The 15,631-nt window shown below is 44.0% G+C and overlaps 1 protein-coding gene across 1 annotated transcript in view; it reads right to left on the reverse strand.

Annotated features, from left to right (window-relative positions):
- Tgfbr3 (transforming growth factor beta receptor 3) overlaps positions 1–15,631 on the reverse strand; it is a 170,826-nt gene that overhangs the window by 66,364 nt on the left and 88,831 nt on the right. The window contains exon 4 of the mRNA XM_050155755.1: positions 2,440–2,577. Coding sequence (XP_050011712.1) covers positions 2,440–2,577 — 138 coding nt within the window. The remainder of the gene's footprint in view (positions 1–2,439; positions 2,578–15,631) is intronic.

The raw sequence follows: 15,631 nt of genomic DNA on the forward strand, positions 1-15,631 counted from the left end.
CTGTGAGTTCAAGATCATACTGGTCTACAAAGTATACAGAGTTGATACACAGTTAATAAAAATTGAGAGAGAGAAACGGGGGTTTAACCTGAAGATCCGGAGAGAAACGGGGGTTTAACCTGAAGATCCGAAAAGCAAAGCAGCCAGCCACTGGCTCTTACCTGTACCTCAGTCCAAAATGGCAATCCTGCCTCCAGGAATCTCAGAATGAGACTGTGTCTGAGAGCTGCCCTCCCCTAGCTTATATTCCTCTCTAGGGCTGGGATTAAAAGTGTGAACCCAGTTTCTATGGCAACTAGTGTGGCTACTGGGATTAAAGGTGCATGTTACCATTGCCTAGTCTGTAAGGCTGACCAGGGTGGCTGTTTTACTCTGTGATCTTTAGACAAGCTTTATTTATTAAAATACTAATGAAAGGCCACTACACACAGTGACATCTCCTCTCCATAAAAAGGCACAATTAGGGCTGGTGAGCTCGCTCAGTTGAGTGGCAGCACCTTCTCCCACACCTGTGACCTGAGCTGATCTCCAGGACCACGTAGAGAAATGGAAGGACTCCCACAGGGTATCTGCTATCCCATGCTTCCTACAGCACGTGTTCCCCACAGAACATGGAAAATAAAATAAAGATATTTCTAATGGAAAGGCACAATTTAACCTCTTAAGAACTTGCACTGTGTGTGTGTGAATTTTATGTGTAATGATTGTTTTATCTGCATGCATGTCTATACTCCACATGCATGCCACAAACCCATGAAGGCATCTTCAGGATAGAGCTATAGGGCATTTACTTAAGCAGTAGGTGATGGAGGAGAGGAGGGCCCGGTTCACTTTAGGTGATGATATCTCCAGGCTGGTGGTCCTGGGTTCTAGAAGAAAGTATGCTGAGCAAGCTACAGGGAGCAAGCCAGTCAGCAGCACACCTCCATGGCCTCTGCATCAGCTCCTGCCCTTTTTGTATCCTTTGGTGATGAGCAGTGATGTGGAAGGGTAAACCAGATGAACCCTTTCCTCCCGAGTTGCTTTCGTTGTGGTGGCTTCGTCACAGCAATAGAAACCCTGACTAAGACATGAGGGATATTTGTTCCTCCTCATTTTTAGACACACATTGTCTGTCTGCCCCATACTGGTTTCATTAATTCTGATCACTTGCCTGAAGTACCTCCAATGATTCCCCACTGTCTATAGTTACAATTTTTCTTCTCTAGTTAATATATAATTTGTGAGAAAAGTATTTTGAGACTATCTGAATATTCAGCCCCTCCAAACCCCTCCTTTTCCAATAACTGGGCCTAATATCTGTTGGAGATTCTTGTCTGATCAGCTCTCACTGTGATGGTTACAAAACAGCAACTCCTCCATCATTTCCCAACGTGTATTTAATAATTAGCATTTATCACACATAAGAGCTGCCTCATCTTTCCTACTTTACACACTTATTCGACTTCCAGCTATGGGGATCCTCATCTCATTCGGGAGATACCTTCGAGTGGTTCAAAATGCCTTTCAAATAAATGCAAGTGACAGCAAACTGAACCTGTACTAAAGTCACCAGAGAGGCAACATCGATTCACTGGGCGAAAGCAAGCCTGCTAACAGAGTCGCTGCTTAAGGTGAGATCTGGGGGGCCTGGGGCTTTGTCACAAGGACACTGAGAGGGATCCCTGCCGAGCTGCAACGCCGCTGCTCATCAGACATGATATCACACGACAAGCATTTCAACCCAACAACCCATCCATTTCTCCACAACTACCAGAGTCGAACGTTCTGGCAAACTCCAAGGGACATGATTTACAAATAGTAGGTAATATTTGGAGCACTCTGCAAAGAGCTGGGCTCCAGCTTTTTTAAAAAAATAAAACACAAATGATTTCATGCTTGGAGCTCACTGTATCACTTTGTCAACAGTCTCTCGTATCAGGAATGAGGCCCGAGTTATATACAACAGAAACGGGCTCGTGTGTATTTATTCTGTGGTCAGAGACCACACAGCAGAGGCTGTTTACAGCTTTGACAGAGCTCTTAATGCCACGAGGCGGAAGGGAACACCAGGACTCAGGCCACACAGAGCACGGCAGCAGGTCCTGCACCACCGTGCAAACGATGCCCGAGTGTGTCTCCACGTAACACGTGCTGCACACGCTCTCTGCGGATTTCTAACTATGCCATCCAGACATCCCCTGCACACAAGGAAAAGCACAATCTCCTGTGGTATCATTTTAATGGAAAGGATTATTTCTTTTTCAAAATGCATCACAAAATGGCACGCTATACCCGACTATAATCCCAGCAGCTTTTGGGACACGGGGAAGGACCGAGGGAAGCCACGCTTGGGTACAAAGCAAAATATTGCCTCCAGAAACAAAATGTCTTGCAAAAATTGAGAGTCGTTATAAACTTGCACTAGGAGCATTTTGGGGGAAGGTGTTGAACACTTACCAAGAAAAATCTGGGAACGCCATTGGCCAGTCTCTCTGTCTTCAGATGCCAGACCAGGGGCTGTGGGGAGTTGAGCAGGAACACAACAGGCTTGTAGTGAATGTGAACTGAGGAGATGGGTCTCAGGTGCAGTGTAACCTAGGAGACCAAGAAAGCAAGGAGAGAGCTCAGCGCTGATCCCAGCACCTAGGCAGCACCCAGACGCGTCACGGCTCACGGCCAACAGCATCACAGGCAGCTCCAGATCAATGTATATATGATGCCATACGTGGTTAAGCTAAATGCTGCCCACATCCGGCCATTGTTTTACTACCTAGCGGCTACATCACCTGGTCAGTCCCAGTCATCTAGACTAAAACATGGCTCACCCACTAAGAATGGAACAAAGAATGTAGAACACTCTCTTGTGCCCCCAAACTGGTAGCGTGGGAATAAAAATGACCTTTCCTCAGGGATTCCTCACCCTTCAACTACGAACACTAAGCTGGGATTAGAGAATAGAATCCTCTATGGTGGGTTTTTCCCCTGGGCCCAGACAGAAAGGATCTTCTTCTCTTCCAGGTGACTTCCTCCAACCAGTACAAAGTTAGGTAGGCTCTGCCAAAGAAAACTGCCAAAAGCAAAGAGAGCGGCTGCCAAGGGCAGTGCCCTACCCCTTCTAGCTACCAACAGAATGGGGATTTCCAAAGCCATGAAGCCCAGCGATCAGACGGGATAAACAGTGATGATATACAGCCTCCGCGGAAAAGAGAAGAGGCACTAGAGGTGGTTTGGCGGTTAGAAGTGCTTACTGCTCTTGTCGAGAACCCGAGTTTGGTCCCCAGCACCCTGAGTGGTGGCTCTCAACCACCTGTAGCTGCAGCCCCAGAAGATCCAGCCCTTGTCTGGCCTCAGATGACCCCTGCACACATCAGAGTTTGTACGTTTGTACAATCCCCAGAGCAGAGCATAGAAACCCAACTGTTTGGACTTTCCCTATGGCTGCTGGCCCACTTTGATCTCTGCCTTGTTTTTAAGAGACAATCGAGAACCAATTTCATTTATTAGAGTGCCCAAGTTATGGATAAATAAAGCACCACACTTTTCTTATTTTTCAAAACCCATGCTTTAGCTTATGAAATGCACCTTCTAAATGCCAGCAGGATCTTTTAATTCTCCATCTCTTGATGCCACAAGGGATATGAATCTATAGAGAGTTTGCACATACACGTACAATAGCATTGCTTGTTAACTACCAAATGTGCCCATCTTAATTTCCAAACAGACTATGCAAAAAGATGCATCTTGAATCGAGTATTGATAACAGTATGTTGCAGGCAGCAACACTACTGACTCCCTGTAGCCACTCTGTAAATGCATAGGTAACACAAAAGATTGGAAAAGAGGCTGAAGAAACGGCTATGTTTGAAGGGGTTTAGCTAGTTAATTTGCAGCAAAATACAAATCTCAAGCAGCAATTCTCAAACTATTGGGAGTTATTTCTGTTCACAGGACCATTTTTAGACTTGGAGCGAGCACAGAATCAAATCTAAGTACTAAATGAACTGTGATGTCAGCCACAGCTCCAGCAAACTAATGTGTTCCTTGGTTGTTCAGACACATAGTGCACTCCAGAGTCACCATCGTCATCTAGAAATAAACAGATCGATAGCCACCAGACACAAGAGATGCCATCAAAGCAGAGCGGAGGCAGATGTCCAGACTGCAGCCCTGCCTGAACACAGAGGTACATGCGACAGGGGAAGCATGCTGTCAAAAGGGAGGGCAGGAGGCACGGCTTCTGCACCTGCGAACTACAGAGCTTTGCGGACGCTGGATAACAGGTGAGTGGTTGTGCAGGGTGTGCCTGTGACGCTGGATAATGGGTAAGTGGTTGTGTAGGGTGTGCCTGTGGCTCACTGAGAACCACCAAGGCCCACAGAATAGCAGCTGTCATCTCCAGGGTCACTGACTCTTTCCTTGCTTGCACTCAGTCCAAAGGCAGACATGTTTTCTTAAAGCTGCTAAATATGAAAAAGCGTTGCTCAAAATGTGTAAAATCAATAAATATACATCTCAAATGAACAAGAATATTTTTAAGCTTATGAAATGGGAAGATGCATGAAACAGACACTGGTGTGTTCAGGTCCAAAGTTCCCCAGATGGTCTGAGTGTTGAGGCCTGGCTCCGACAATCAAGGAAAGATTTCTAAGAAGCTTAGCTCTGAGTTTTCCTGGAAATGGTTCCTTCTTCAATATGTGGCCATGTCTGGCCAAGATGAGTCTCTCTGACTCTGGCACAGATGTCCCAGGCAAAGCCCCAAAGCCACTTGGCAACAAAGAATTCACACTATGGTTGGGAAATTAAAAGGAAAATACAAATACTCAATACTCCCCCCCACTTTTTTTGTCATTTGGCAGGCACAAAAAGTTCCATGAGCTAAGGCTAACCAAATCCTCAGAAGCCTTCCTCTCCCATTCTTTCTCCACCTGAGCAAACCTCACATAAGGGGGGGAATGCAGATACCCAGATCCCAGCAAAAGCAGGAAGGTACAAAAGCCCCTCCGAATGTGAGGAGAGCTCAGCCCAAACATTTGAAAGAACTATGGCTAAACTGCCTAATTTCTTCTAGGCTGAAAAATAGAAAAAGACACAAAAAAGGCAGAAGAATGAAAACCTCTAGGATCAGTTATCACTTAGAAACAATAATTACAAACCGGATGTGGTGATTGACGTATAATCCAGCACTCAGGAGGCTGAGGCAGGGGGATCAAGGTTTAAGCCACCATCCCCAAATTAAAAAAAAAAAACAATCCTGCAGAGGTTTTTATAGTTATATTGTCCTTGGGAGTCAGAGAGAAGAGCTGAGGCAGACTGCAACAAAGAAATCTCCCTCTGAGAAACGGGGCAGGCAGCATGTGACAATCTCTAAAAAATCCAAAGCGCAGTTTGAAGAGTCCACCCTCAATCCTTTATCCAACTCACACATGAAAACACACATGAAGCTGAGTGTCGTGAGCTTCAAAAGCAACAGGGGTGATGTGGAGAGGAGACGAGCGGGAAGCCTCCCGAGGGAAGGGGTTCTATAATCGGGGTCTGAGAGCCTCTGGGAGCTACACAGCATTTGAGAACTCTCTCTTCATAGGCACACACACAAAACTTTGCACCAACGTGAGAAAAATGTACCTAGAACCCAGGTGAAGGAGTCCACTGTACAAGAGCAGGAAATTCTAGCAGCGCAATTGAAGACAAAAGGCTTCATCTCATTGAGCTAGGACGGGCACGTCTGCTTTAAGAGGTCATTCTTCCCGGGAACAGCTTCACAGACAACTCCAGCGACTGTCTAGAGTTTCTGTTCTCTCTTCTCCTTCTACCCACTCCTCATGACGCCCAGAGATCCTGCTCTAAACTTAGGTGTGTTGACACGCACCGAGTGGTCTATAATGCTGGTGACGTGAGAAAGTGTGAACAAATCTGGTCTGCCACACCTGTGTCCCACCTCCCCCCTCCTCCACAAGGAGGGACGCCAGCTGGTCTAATCAGCTCTGTAGCACCCACCTGCACTGAGGCTATCTGTGTGCAAACATTCCAGACACGGTTTTATAAAGCGACTCAAAGCAGAGCTGAGAGCATCCTCGGGACCCTGAACAGCTTCAGGGAGCCTCTGAGGGGGGGAGCACATTTCTAGCCTCCTTTTCGGGAGATGCACCCTGATCCACACACTGCCAGACAAGGACAGGGATCGGGTTCTCTGACTCTTGAGATGGAAAAGCTGTCTCTATTCTCTTTTCTTTCCTTCCTTCCCACCTTCCTTTTTTCCTTCGAGTGGGGAGTGGGGTCAAACTGTGTAGCCCAGGCTAGCCTTGACCCCCCACACAATCCTCCTGCCTCAGTCTCCTGAGTAGTGAGATTTCTGGCATGTGACGCCATGCCCAGCTGGCTTCTCCACTTTCTAAATATTACACTTGATAAGAAAAAGCAATGTACATTTTCTCAAATCCTGCAAGTCATTCTGAAAATGAACTGTGTACTCACAGGTAGAAGAAGAAACTTACTCTTTATGGAAAGATGCCATAGAAAAATTGTTTTGAATTTCCTGGAATTCATAGTCTACAAGCAAGACATTCCTATCATAGAGATTTCAAAAGATTTCTTATTAGTAAGACCTCACCCCCCCCCCAACTCCTAGGGTTTGTTAAAACAAACAAAACAAAACTCACACAGCAACTGATATGTGAGTCTAACAATTGCCGTTTTGCTAACATGTCACTGAGATTTTCTTTCAACATTTCTAAATCTTAGGCCAGCCTTCTGCCCCATGTGGACCCTTGAAGCAATGAAGTCATTGAAAACTCGTCCCCGGGAGACTTCTTATCTAAAACCAAACCAAGTAATGTTCCGAAATGGATGATTCAATAATCAGTTTACACTACAGATAAGAAAAAAACTCCAGCAGTGTGCCCCTAACCAACAGTAAAAGCGGGAGGCATTCTGCATGCCCCTCACCTGTCCCCTCTGCAGAGGGGAGGAGGCATCACCCAGTGGTGTCTGGGACATCTCTGGGCACTCAGATGTTACACAGAGAGATAGAGGTATACAGATGACTGAAGACACGGAGGGCCCTCTGGCTGAATTCAGATTTTTCTTATACTTGGGCAAAAATACTTTCAGGAACTCAATTGTGACCCCCACCCCAATGGTTCTGAAATATGTACCTGACTGTGGGAAAGAAAACTGTATTCAGCTAATCAACACTGAGTGCTTTAACGGGTCTTCCAGTCTGAGGAACTCTGACAGCTGACATTGTGACTGTCGGGCTTTTCTCCCACCGTTTGGGAAGTAGTATAAAAAGACCCCGTAATGCATTCTTGGAAGGGTAGATTTAGAGTTTTGTAAAATTAAAAAAAAAAAAAAGCAAAGAATGTCCCTTAGAAATTTTTATATGATGCTGAATTTCCAACGAAGAGTGAGTTGGTACTGAATCCAAAGTATCCAGACCTCTGAGAGTCCCCACCCTACCCAGGACCATCCTCCTCCTCTAGAGAAGCCCCAAAGCCTCACACTGCATGGAGACAACATCAAGCTTCCTCCCTGCCCTTCCATCCTGCAGCCACTTACTGAGCTGAGAGGAACAGAGAGAATTCCCAAACTACCGCCCTCCCCCCAACAAGGACATGATTCTGGATTCCCTGGGAGCGTCTTAAAATAATCTAATATAGCAACACAAAAGGGGGAAAAAAACTAAAAGTCTGCATTTTGATGCAGAAATAAGTCTGTCTTTTTTGCTATGTATTTTGAATACTCTGGAAAAATACTAGGAACTAAATTTGGGTTGGGGGTGAGGGGCAAGTTCGCACATAAACAGAACAGTATTTATGAAACTATAGGTCATGACCCTCTGAAGGGGTCCTGGGAGCTTCACACAGGGATTCCAGGGACCCTGGACCTTCCATCCTGGAGAAGCCTGTGGTTCAGCAGCTTCAGGGAAAGGGGCAGGGAAAGGGAGAGTCTTGGTGTGTGTTCTGCTGCTAGAACACACCTGGAGCCCTCAGCAGGCCGCTGGCCATAACAAACACAAGGGTTCTTTTCTGTTGTCCTTTGACATAAAGCACAGGCTGTGTAGACAGTGTACTATGTCACGGATATATTATCAAGGTCATATAGACTTCGGGCTTAAAGTACACGACATCCATGTTCCCAGCTTCCCTATCCTCAGGAAGAGCCAGGAAGTCCCACAGGACACTGCAGAGTGTTCTCCTCTGTTGCACTGCGAAACCCTCAGAGTAAACCATTCAAGGGCAAAAACGGACTCATGTTCAGTTCTGCAGCCTTGTACCTAGTGCAAGGCCGGACAACTAGGAAGAGATCAAAAGAGGGGTTTAAAAAATGAATACAAGGAACCATAAATAAATTTCATCGATAAAATTAATGAAATGTGACTCCAATAATGGTCATGAGGTCATATTGTCTTGATTTTCTGGCCAGAAGAGGGGAGACACCTCATCAAGAGAACATTTCACTATCAAGTACAACTTGAACTTTAAAACAGGGTCAAGAAAAACAAACAGATCCCAGCTACCAAAACAAGTCCTGGGGATTGCTGGGCTATACACTGGAGCCACAGCTGGCCAATCTTGAGACAAATGCCCATGGGATACTCAGCCCGAGCAATACACCTCCAATACAATTCCTGCACCCAAGGCAGCAAGACCACGAAATACAACAGGATTCCGGCAGGGACATCAGAGGGTGACATGGGATTCTCAGGGCTCATGTGGAGGAAAACAATTGAAGTAATGAACCCTGGTGTTTCCTGCACACTGAATGTGCTTCCTTGTATGTCGGGCTGTACTTGTTCCAGTTGCTCTGAGTATTATATCCATATCCAGGTCCAAGGACAGTAGAGACAGGACTGCTGGGGTTCCCTACATCCCAAGCTAGCTGGGAAAACATGGTTCCTAAGTTCAGGAAGAGACCCTGCCTCAAACAAATAAATGGAGAATAATAGACCAGAATGGCTCTTCTGGCACAAGTGCCCATCAACACATACAAATGAATGCATGCGTGCACACGCGCATGCACACACACACACACACACATCCTCTCTCAGTATTTGTTAATGACTGAAAAGAAAGAAAATAAAAAGAAAGAATAGGCAAAAGACTTGCACCATGGGAAGTTAACAGCGACACTATGAACATTTATTTACAGGTAAATTTGAAGTAAAGGCCATGGCAGGGATTCGGAGAGACCTCAACTGCAGAATAAAATGTGTAAAATGAACACAAACCATTTGATTTTCAAGTTAAATAACTAAAACAAGACATCCATTTCTGAGCAACAAAAACACAGAAAACCTGTCAAACCTATATGTGTAGTTGACCAATTTAAACCCTCATCTATAGCTCATAATCCTGAGAATTTGAGAATGTGATTACATAACAGAATATATCAGTTACCTTTCAAGCAAATAATTAAAATATATTTTCTATATTTGAAAATGAAAAATGTAAGGTTCTATTTAACATTTGGCAACACTATGTCAAACTTTTATTTCTACACATAGTGGCAAATTTTCATATTTAAGATGAGCTCCATTTTTTTGCTATCTTCCTAACTACAAAATAAATTTTAAGTACTTCAACTTTTAAATATTTTTAAAATTTGCATACAAGGTACTAGATACCACTCTGGCATTTTAAACAATGTGTGCTTTATAAAATGAGCCAATAACGCCTTCAGACTACCCAATGTGATAAACATGGGGGATTTGAATATTTGACGGAGACGCTAACACTGGGTGCCTATGTACAGATTTTGAACTATTACAAAGGTTTGGTTTCCCATACAAACAGATAAGGTCTGAGCTAACTGTTCTGTAATGTGTCTCTATGGGTTTTCATATATCACCAAAAACTGAAAGGTCCTAGAAATGCCAGGATTGTACTCCTTAAGCCATTTTATAATTCAGTTGGATTCTAAGAGTTCACGTCAACAGTGGCTAGCCTTCTAATCTTCAGTAGAACTAATATATGATTCTGCCTCTAATTAATGCTTTGAAAAACCACTAATAAGCAGAAATTAGAGCCCAAACAGGAAAAGTAGAAATGGGAGTATGTGTTGCACTGCAAACATTTAGACCTTGATTATAAATTTAACCACAGTTAGCAGAATTTCGCAGAAGCAATTCAAATTCTCTGTGTGTGATCTTCAGATAGAAAAAAGAGGTTAGGTTCATAATAGAAAATTTTCCCTTTTAAAATGTGATTTTAAGTAATTAAAATATGGCATTGTCCATGCAATTCTAAACTATTATTTCATCATAACAAAAGAAGATGCCTTGGCCTGGGGTACAGCATGGGGGAGGCGGCATGCAAAGGGAAAGACACCAGACAGAAAACGCTACAGACAGAGCTGCATGTTTACATTTAACAAATGCCCAGAACCAGGGAATCATGAAAATAGAAACCAGATTGGAAGCTGCCGACTCTGGGGATTAGAGGAATGAAGAGTTACTGGCATGGGTTCTTTTTGATGATCACCCTAGTTGCACAACACTGCAAATACACAAACATCACTGAATGCATACTTTAGAATGGCTACGAAGCCTGTATTAACCAGAGTTCTCCAGAGAAACAAACACCTCACAGATAAGACCCCAGTCACAGGACTGACAGAAACCACACTTGGAGGATCTTCTCTTTCTTTTCTTTTTCTTTTGAAATAGGGTCTTAATATATTGACCAGGCTGGTCTCAAATTTGCTCTCACTCAGAATGTTTTCAAACTGGAGAGTCTCATGCCTCAGTCTCCTGAGTAACTGGGATTACAAAGATAAAACACCACATCCAGCTCATGTTTAGAACTCTGACCTTTCCCCAAGCTAGTGATTTGTGGTATGATGCTCTTTCCCAGTGCTGGGGTATAGTGGGTAGCCATATTCCCTGTGGTCCTCAGGATCACAAGAGCAAACAGTTGACATTCTAGGGTTTCTGTGTGGCTAAGTGTGGACATTCAGGGTGTTAAATACACTTTCAACTTGTGACGGGCACCTTATGTGGAGGACTATTTACTATGGAACTGGCTCACGAGATTGCAGAAGCTGAGAAGTTTCGGGACCGACAGCTGGGAAGCCAGCAGTGGCCATCATGTAACTTCAAGTCCATGAGCCAAGACTTGAAAGCCTGCGGTGTAAGGAATGTAAGTCGTAGGGTCCCCAAGAATTGGGTGTCCTTATGTCCATAGGCAGAGGAAATCGAATGTCCTCAAAAGAGAAAAGAAATTTGCCTGTTCTCTGCTTCTGTGCCACATGGGTTCTGGGAGGAATGGACAGTCCTCACCAACAGGGACAGCTCTGTGTTTTCTGTCCAAAACACCTCTTCTAGAAGTACCTCATGCTCGTCAGCTCTATGGACATCCCTTGACCCAGTCCAATTGACACCTAAATCAACCATTACAATGGTGAATTGTTACATGTATTTAACCACAATGAACTATGGTATGGACTTTCATATGGGGTGGGCCAGACCAGGCCGAAGAACTTAAAACTGGACCCACACCTCTGTTAAGAAATAAGTCAACAACAGAACGAAACAAACTGGCCTAGAGTCACACTTTTAATTCCAGCACTCAGGAGGCAGAGGCAGGCAGATCTCTGGGAGTCAAGGTTACTTGGTCTACACAGTGACTTCCAGGCCAGCCAGGTCTACATAGTGAAACACAAAACAAAGAGAGAAGATGGAGGGAAAGAGGAAGGGAGCAAGCAGGAAAAATAAATAAATAAATAAATAAATGTTACATCCTGGGGGTAAAGTTCTTGTTTCTTGCATTTCTAAATTATTTAATACTAGATGGCTGAGCAATTATCAGAAATATTTCAGGGTTAATTTTCATCAGTCACGTTAGACAGATAACCACTGAGAGCCTTTCTGACCCGGAGTCCAACCATCTCATAACTTCATGATGGACACCTTAAAAGAAGGCAAACTTTCAGAATCTTGTTACCTATCCCCTGATGTGGGAGTGTCATATATCAATCTGTTGATTTCATTGGTTAAGCAATAAAGGAACTCCTTGGCCCTGATAGGTTAAAAGATAGATGGGAGGAGGAAACAATAGAATTCTGGGCGGAAGAGGAAGTGAGGTCAGACTCTGCTCTGCTCCCGGAGAGACCCAACAGCTGCTCTCTGGAGCAGAGACACCAGGATGGATGGAGGCTAGACTCTTCCCGGTAAGCGCACCTTGGGGTGCTTACACACATCATTAGAAATGGGCTAGTCCAGGTGCGAGAATTAGCCTGTAAGGGCTAGAGTTCATGGGCCAAGCAGTTCTTAAATGAATACAGTTTGTGTGTTGTTATTTCGGGCATGAGCTAGCCAAGCGGCCGGGGTGTTGGGGATGCAGCCCCGCCGCCGCTCATATTTCAACAAACCCCCATTTTATTTACTTGCTCATGTTGGTTCCGATGTTTGCTATTAAACATCTACACATTTGGCAAAGTTCTAGAGTTTGTTTCTCCACAGGATTCTCCACAGATGTCAGAATAAAATGACAGCAACTTAAAAGGAAATTTATGAGAACATTTTATCATTTCCTAAAGAACTTGGAAAGATGTCCTGGTAGGTTCAGGTCATGCTGTCCTTGTCCAGGGACAAGGGAATCCAAGGGACTCCTGCCATTTGTTTTTAAAAGTCAAGATTCTGAAATTAAAATAGTTTTACAAGAGACATGTGTAGTTCATAAAGTATTGTTAAATCTCCCCTAACTTTAAAACATTTTCTTATTTATGTCTCTGTCTCTCTGTCTCTCTGTCTCTCTCTCTCTCTCTCTCTCTCTCTCTCTCTCTCTCTCTCTGTGTGTGTGTGTGTGTGAGAGAGTGAGAGGGAGGGGGAGGGGGTGTGAGCATGTGTACACAGGCAAACACAGGAGCCTTCAGAGACAAGAAAAGGGCACTGGATTTCTTAGAACTTGAATCACATCAGAGCCTAATGTAGGCAATGAAAACCGATCTCCAGGGCTCTGGAACAACAGCCAAGGCTCTTACCACTGAGCCAGGCTCTAATCTGGACTAATTTTAAAATAATGGGAATGCCAAGATAACAAAATCATTTGTGTTTGATACAAATATAATTCTTTGTAAAATTAATGTATAGGAGAAATTTTATTATCTCAAAGAAAAAAGTTACATTTTCCAGACCATCTCAGATGCACAATATTCTAAGACACCACCAGATCAGAGTCGAAAACCCAATAAAGCCAGATTGCTACCTTCATCATCTAGCCATGAGTTTCTACATCCTTGCACCAACAGACCTTTTTTTTTAATTAACCCGTTTCTATTTATCTATTATGTATACAATATTCTGTCTGTATGCCTGAAGGCCAGAAGAGGGCGCCAGACCTCTTTTACAGATGGTTGTGAGCCACCATGTGGTTGCTGGGAATTGAACTCAGGACCTTTGAAAGAGCAGGCAATACTCTTAACCACTGAGCCATCTCTCCAGCTCCCACCAACAGACCTTCTAACCAGAGTCAACAAACAGAAAACTTGTATGATTTCCTTTTCTAATAGTTTCCCAATAGCTATAGAAAGTTCTAGTAACCCTAGGAATAAAGTATGAATAATGGACAAAATTGACGCCATTCCTCTTGGGAGGGGGGATTGCTAAATGTTTAACTGAGGAAGTGTACAGTTTATCAGTCTATGAATCTCTTGTGTCTTAGTTAGGGTTTCTATTGCTGTGAAGAAACACCATGACCATGGCAACTCTTATAAAGAAAACATTTAATTGGAGTGGCTTGCTTACAGTTCAGAGGGTTAGTCCATTGTCATCATGGTGGGACATGGCAGGCACACATGGTGCTGGAGAAGGAGCTGGGGTTCCTACTTCTTGACTTTCAGGCAACAGGAAGTGGTCTGAGACATTGGACAGTATTTTGACCTTAAGAGACCTCAAAGCTCACCCCTATAGTGACACACTTCCTCCAACAAGGCCGCACCTACTTCAACAAGGCCACACCTCCTAACAGTACCCCACCCTATGAGATTATGGGGGCCAATTACATTCAAACTACCGCATTCCTCTCCCAGTCCCCCATAAACTTGTAATAATATCAAAATGCAAAACTCATTAAGTCCAACTTCAAAAGTCCCCATAGTCTATCACAGTCTCAACAATGTTTAAAGGTCCGAAGTTCAAAGTCTTAACTGTAACCCCCTATAAAACCAAAATCAAAAAGCAGATTACATATTTCCAACATATAATAGCACAGGCTATACAATACCATTCCAAAATGTAGGGCACAGTGAGGAAATACTGAACCAAAGCAAAACTGAAAACCAGCTGGGCAAACTCCAAACTCTGCATTTCTGTATCTGATGTCAAGACACTCCCCAGGTCTCCAGCTCTGTTCAGCTTTGCTGACTGCAGCACACTCTTTTTCCTGGCTGGTTCTACTCCCTGTTAGCAGCTCTGCTTGGCAGGGATCTCGAGACTCTGGCATCTCCAGTATCTTGAGGTCTCCAAGGCTATCCAGGCTTCAACTTCACAGCATCCACTTAGAGACACCTCTGCCACACGCCTGGCCTCAGCAGCTTTCCTCAGTCACAGAGGAAGGTTCCATAACATCGTTCTTCCGTCCTTAACTCCAGAACCAGTGATGGAAGCTGTCCCATTCTGCTGCTTGCTGGGGCTGGAACACGGCCCCCCTTGTCCAGTTACATCTTCGCCAGCGTTCTGGTTTTTGGGGTTTTGTTTGTTTGTTTTTGTTTGTTTGTTTTTTGTTTTTTTGTTTTTTGTTTTCGTTCTCTGCTTATGCTTGGCTGTCCTGAAACCATCTGTAGACCAGGTTGGCCTTGAACTCAGAGCTCTTTCAACTGCATCTTCACTGGCTTTCTTTTTGATGAGTTTTTCACTAACTAAACTTAGCTATTTGGAACTTGCTCTGTAGACCAGGCTAGCTTCATCTCAGAGATCCACTTGCTGGGATTAAGGTGAGCACCGCCACACCCAACTCTAAGATGTTCTTCACTTCCTTTTCACAAATTGGAAACCTAGCTGGTGGGATCTTTCCCTGAGGTCACCACTCCCTTTATTCCATTTCTTAATCTGTTTATCTCCTTGAACACAGGACTTAACTCCATTCCATTTCCTGATGCTCTTTTTTTCCTCAAATTGTACATTTTTCTTGCTCCTTTTCACTATAAATCAGTATGAGTGACCAGTAATAACCACACAACAGAGTCTATACTAGGCTGTTTTGAGATTTTCTCTGCCAGTGGAATTAATCCAACTCTCTTCACTTTAGCCTCAGGCAGACTCTTCGGACCAGGGTAAAAAATCAGCCACATTCTTCACTAAAATATCACAGGAATGATCTCTAGGCAACATATTAAAATTCTTCTCCTCTGGAACCTCTTGAGTAAGACCCCACAGTTCAAACCACTCTCAGCACCACTGTCCTCCATGCTCCTGACTGGCATGGCCCATTAAGCAGTGCGTAAATCATTCCACTGCTTTCCTAACCCAAACTCACAAAGTCCACATCCTCCAAACTAAAACATAGGTCTATCACAGCAACACTCCAGTCCCTCATACAGCCTCTGTCTTAAGGTTTCCATTGCTGTGAGGAGACACCATGACTACGGCAACTCTTATAAAGAAAACATCTCATTGTGGTGGCTGGACAATAGTTCAGAGGTTTAGTCCACCATT

Source organism: Alexandromys fortis, unplaced genomic scaffold, assembly GCF_014885135.2.
Source record: "Alexandromys fortis isolate MF-2015 unplaced genomic scaffold, M_Fortis_MF-2015_v1.1 scaffold_87, whole genome shotgun sequence".
In the NCBI taxonomy this organism is placed as follows: Eukaryota; Metazoa; Chordata; class Mammalia; order Rodentia; family Cricetidae; genus Alexandromys; species Alexandromys fortis.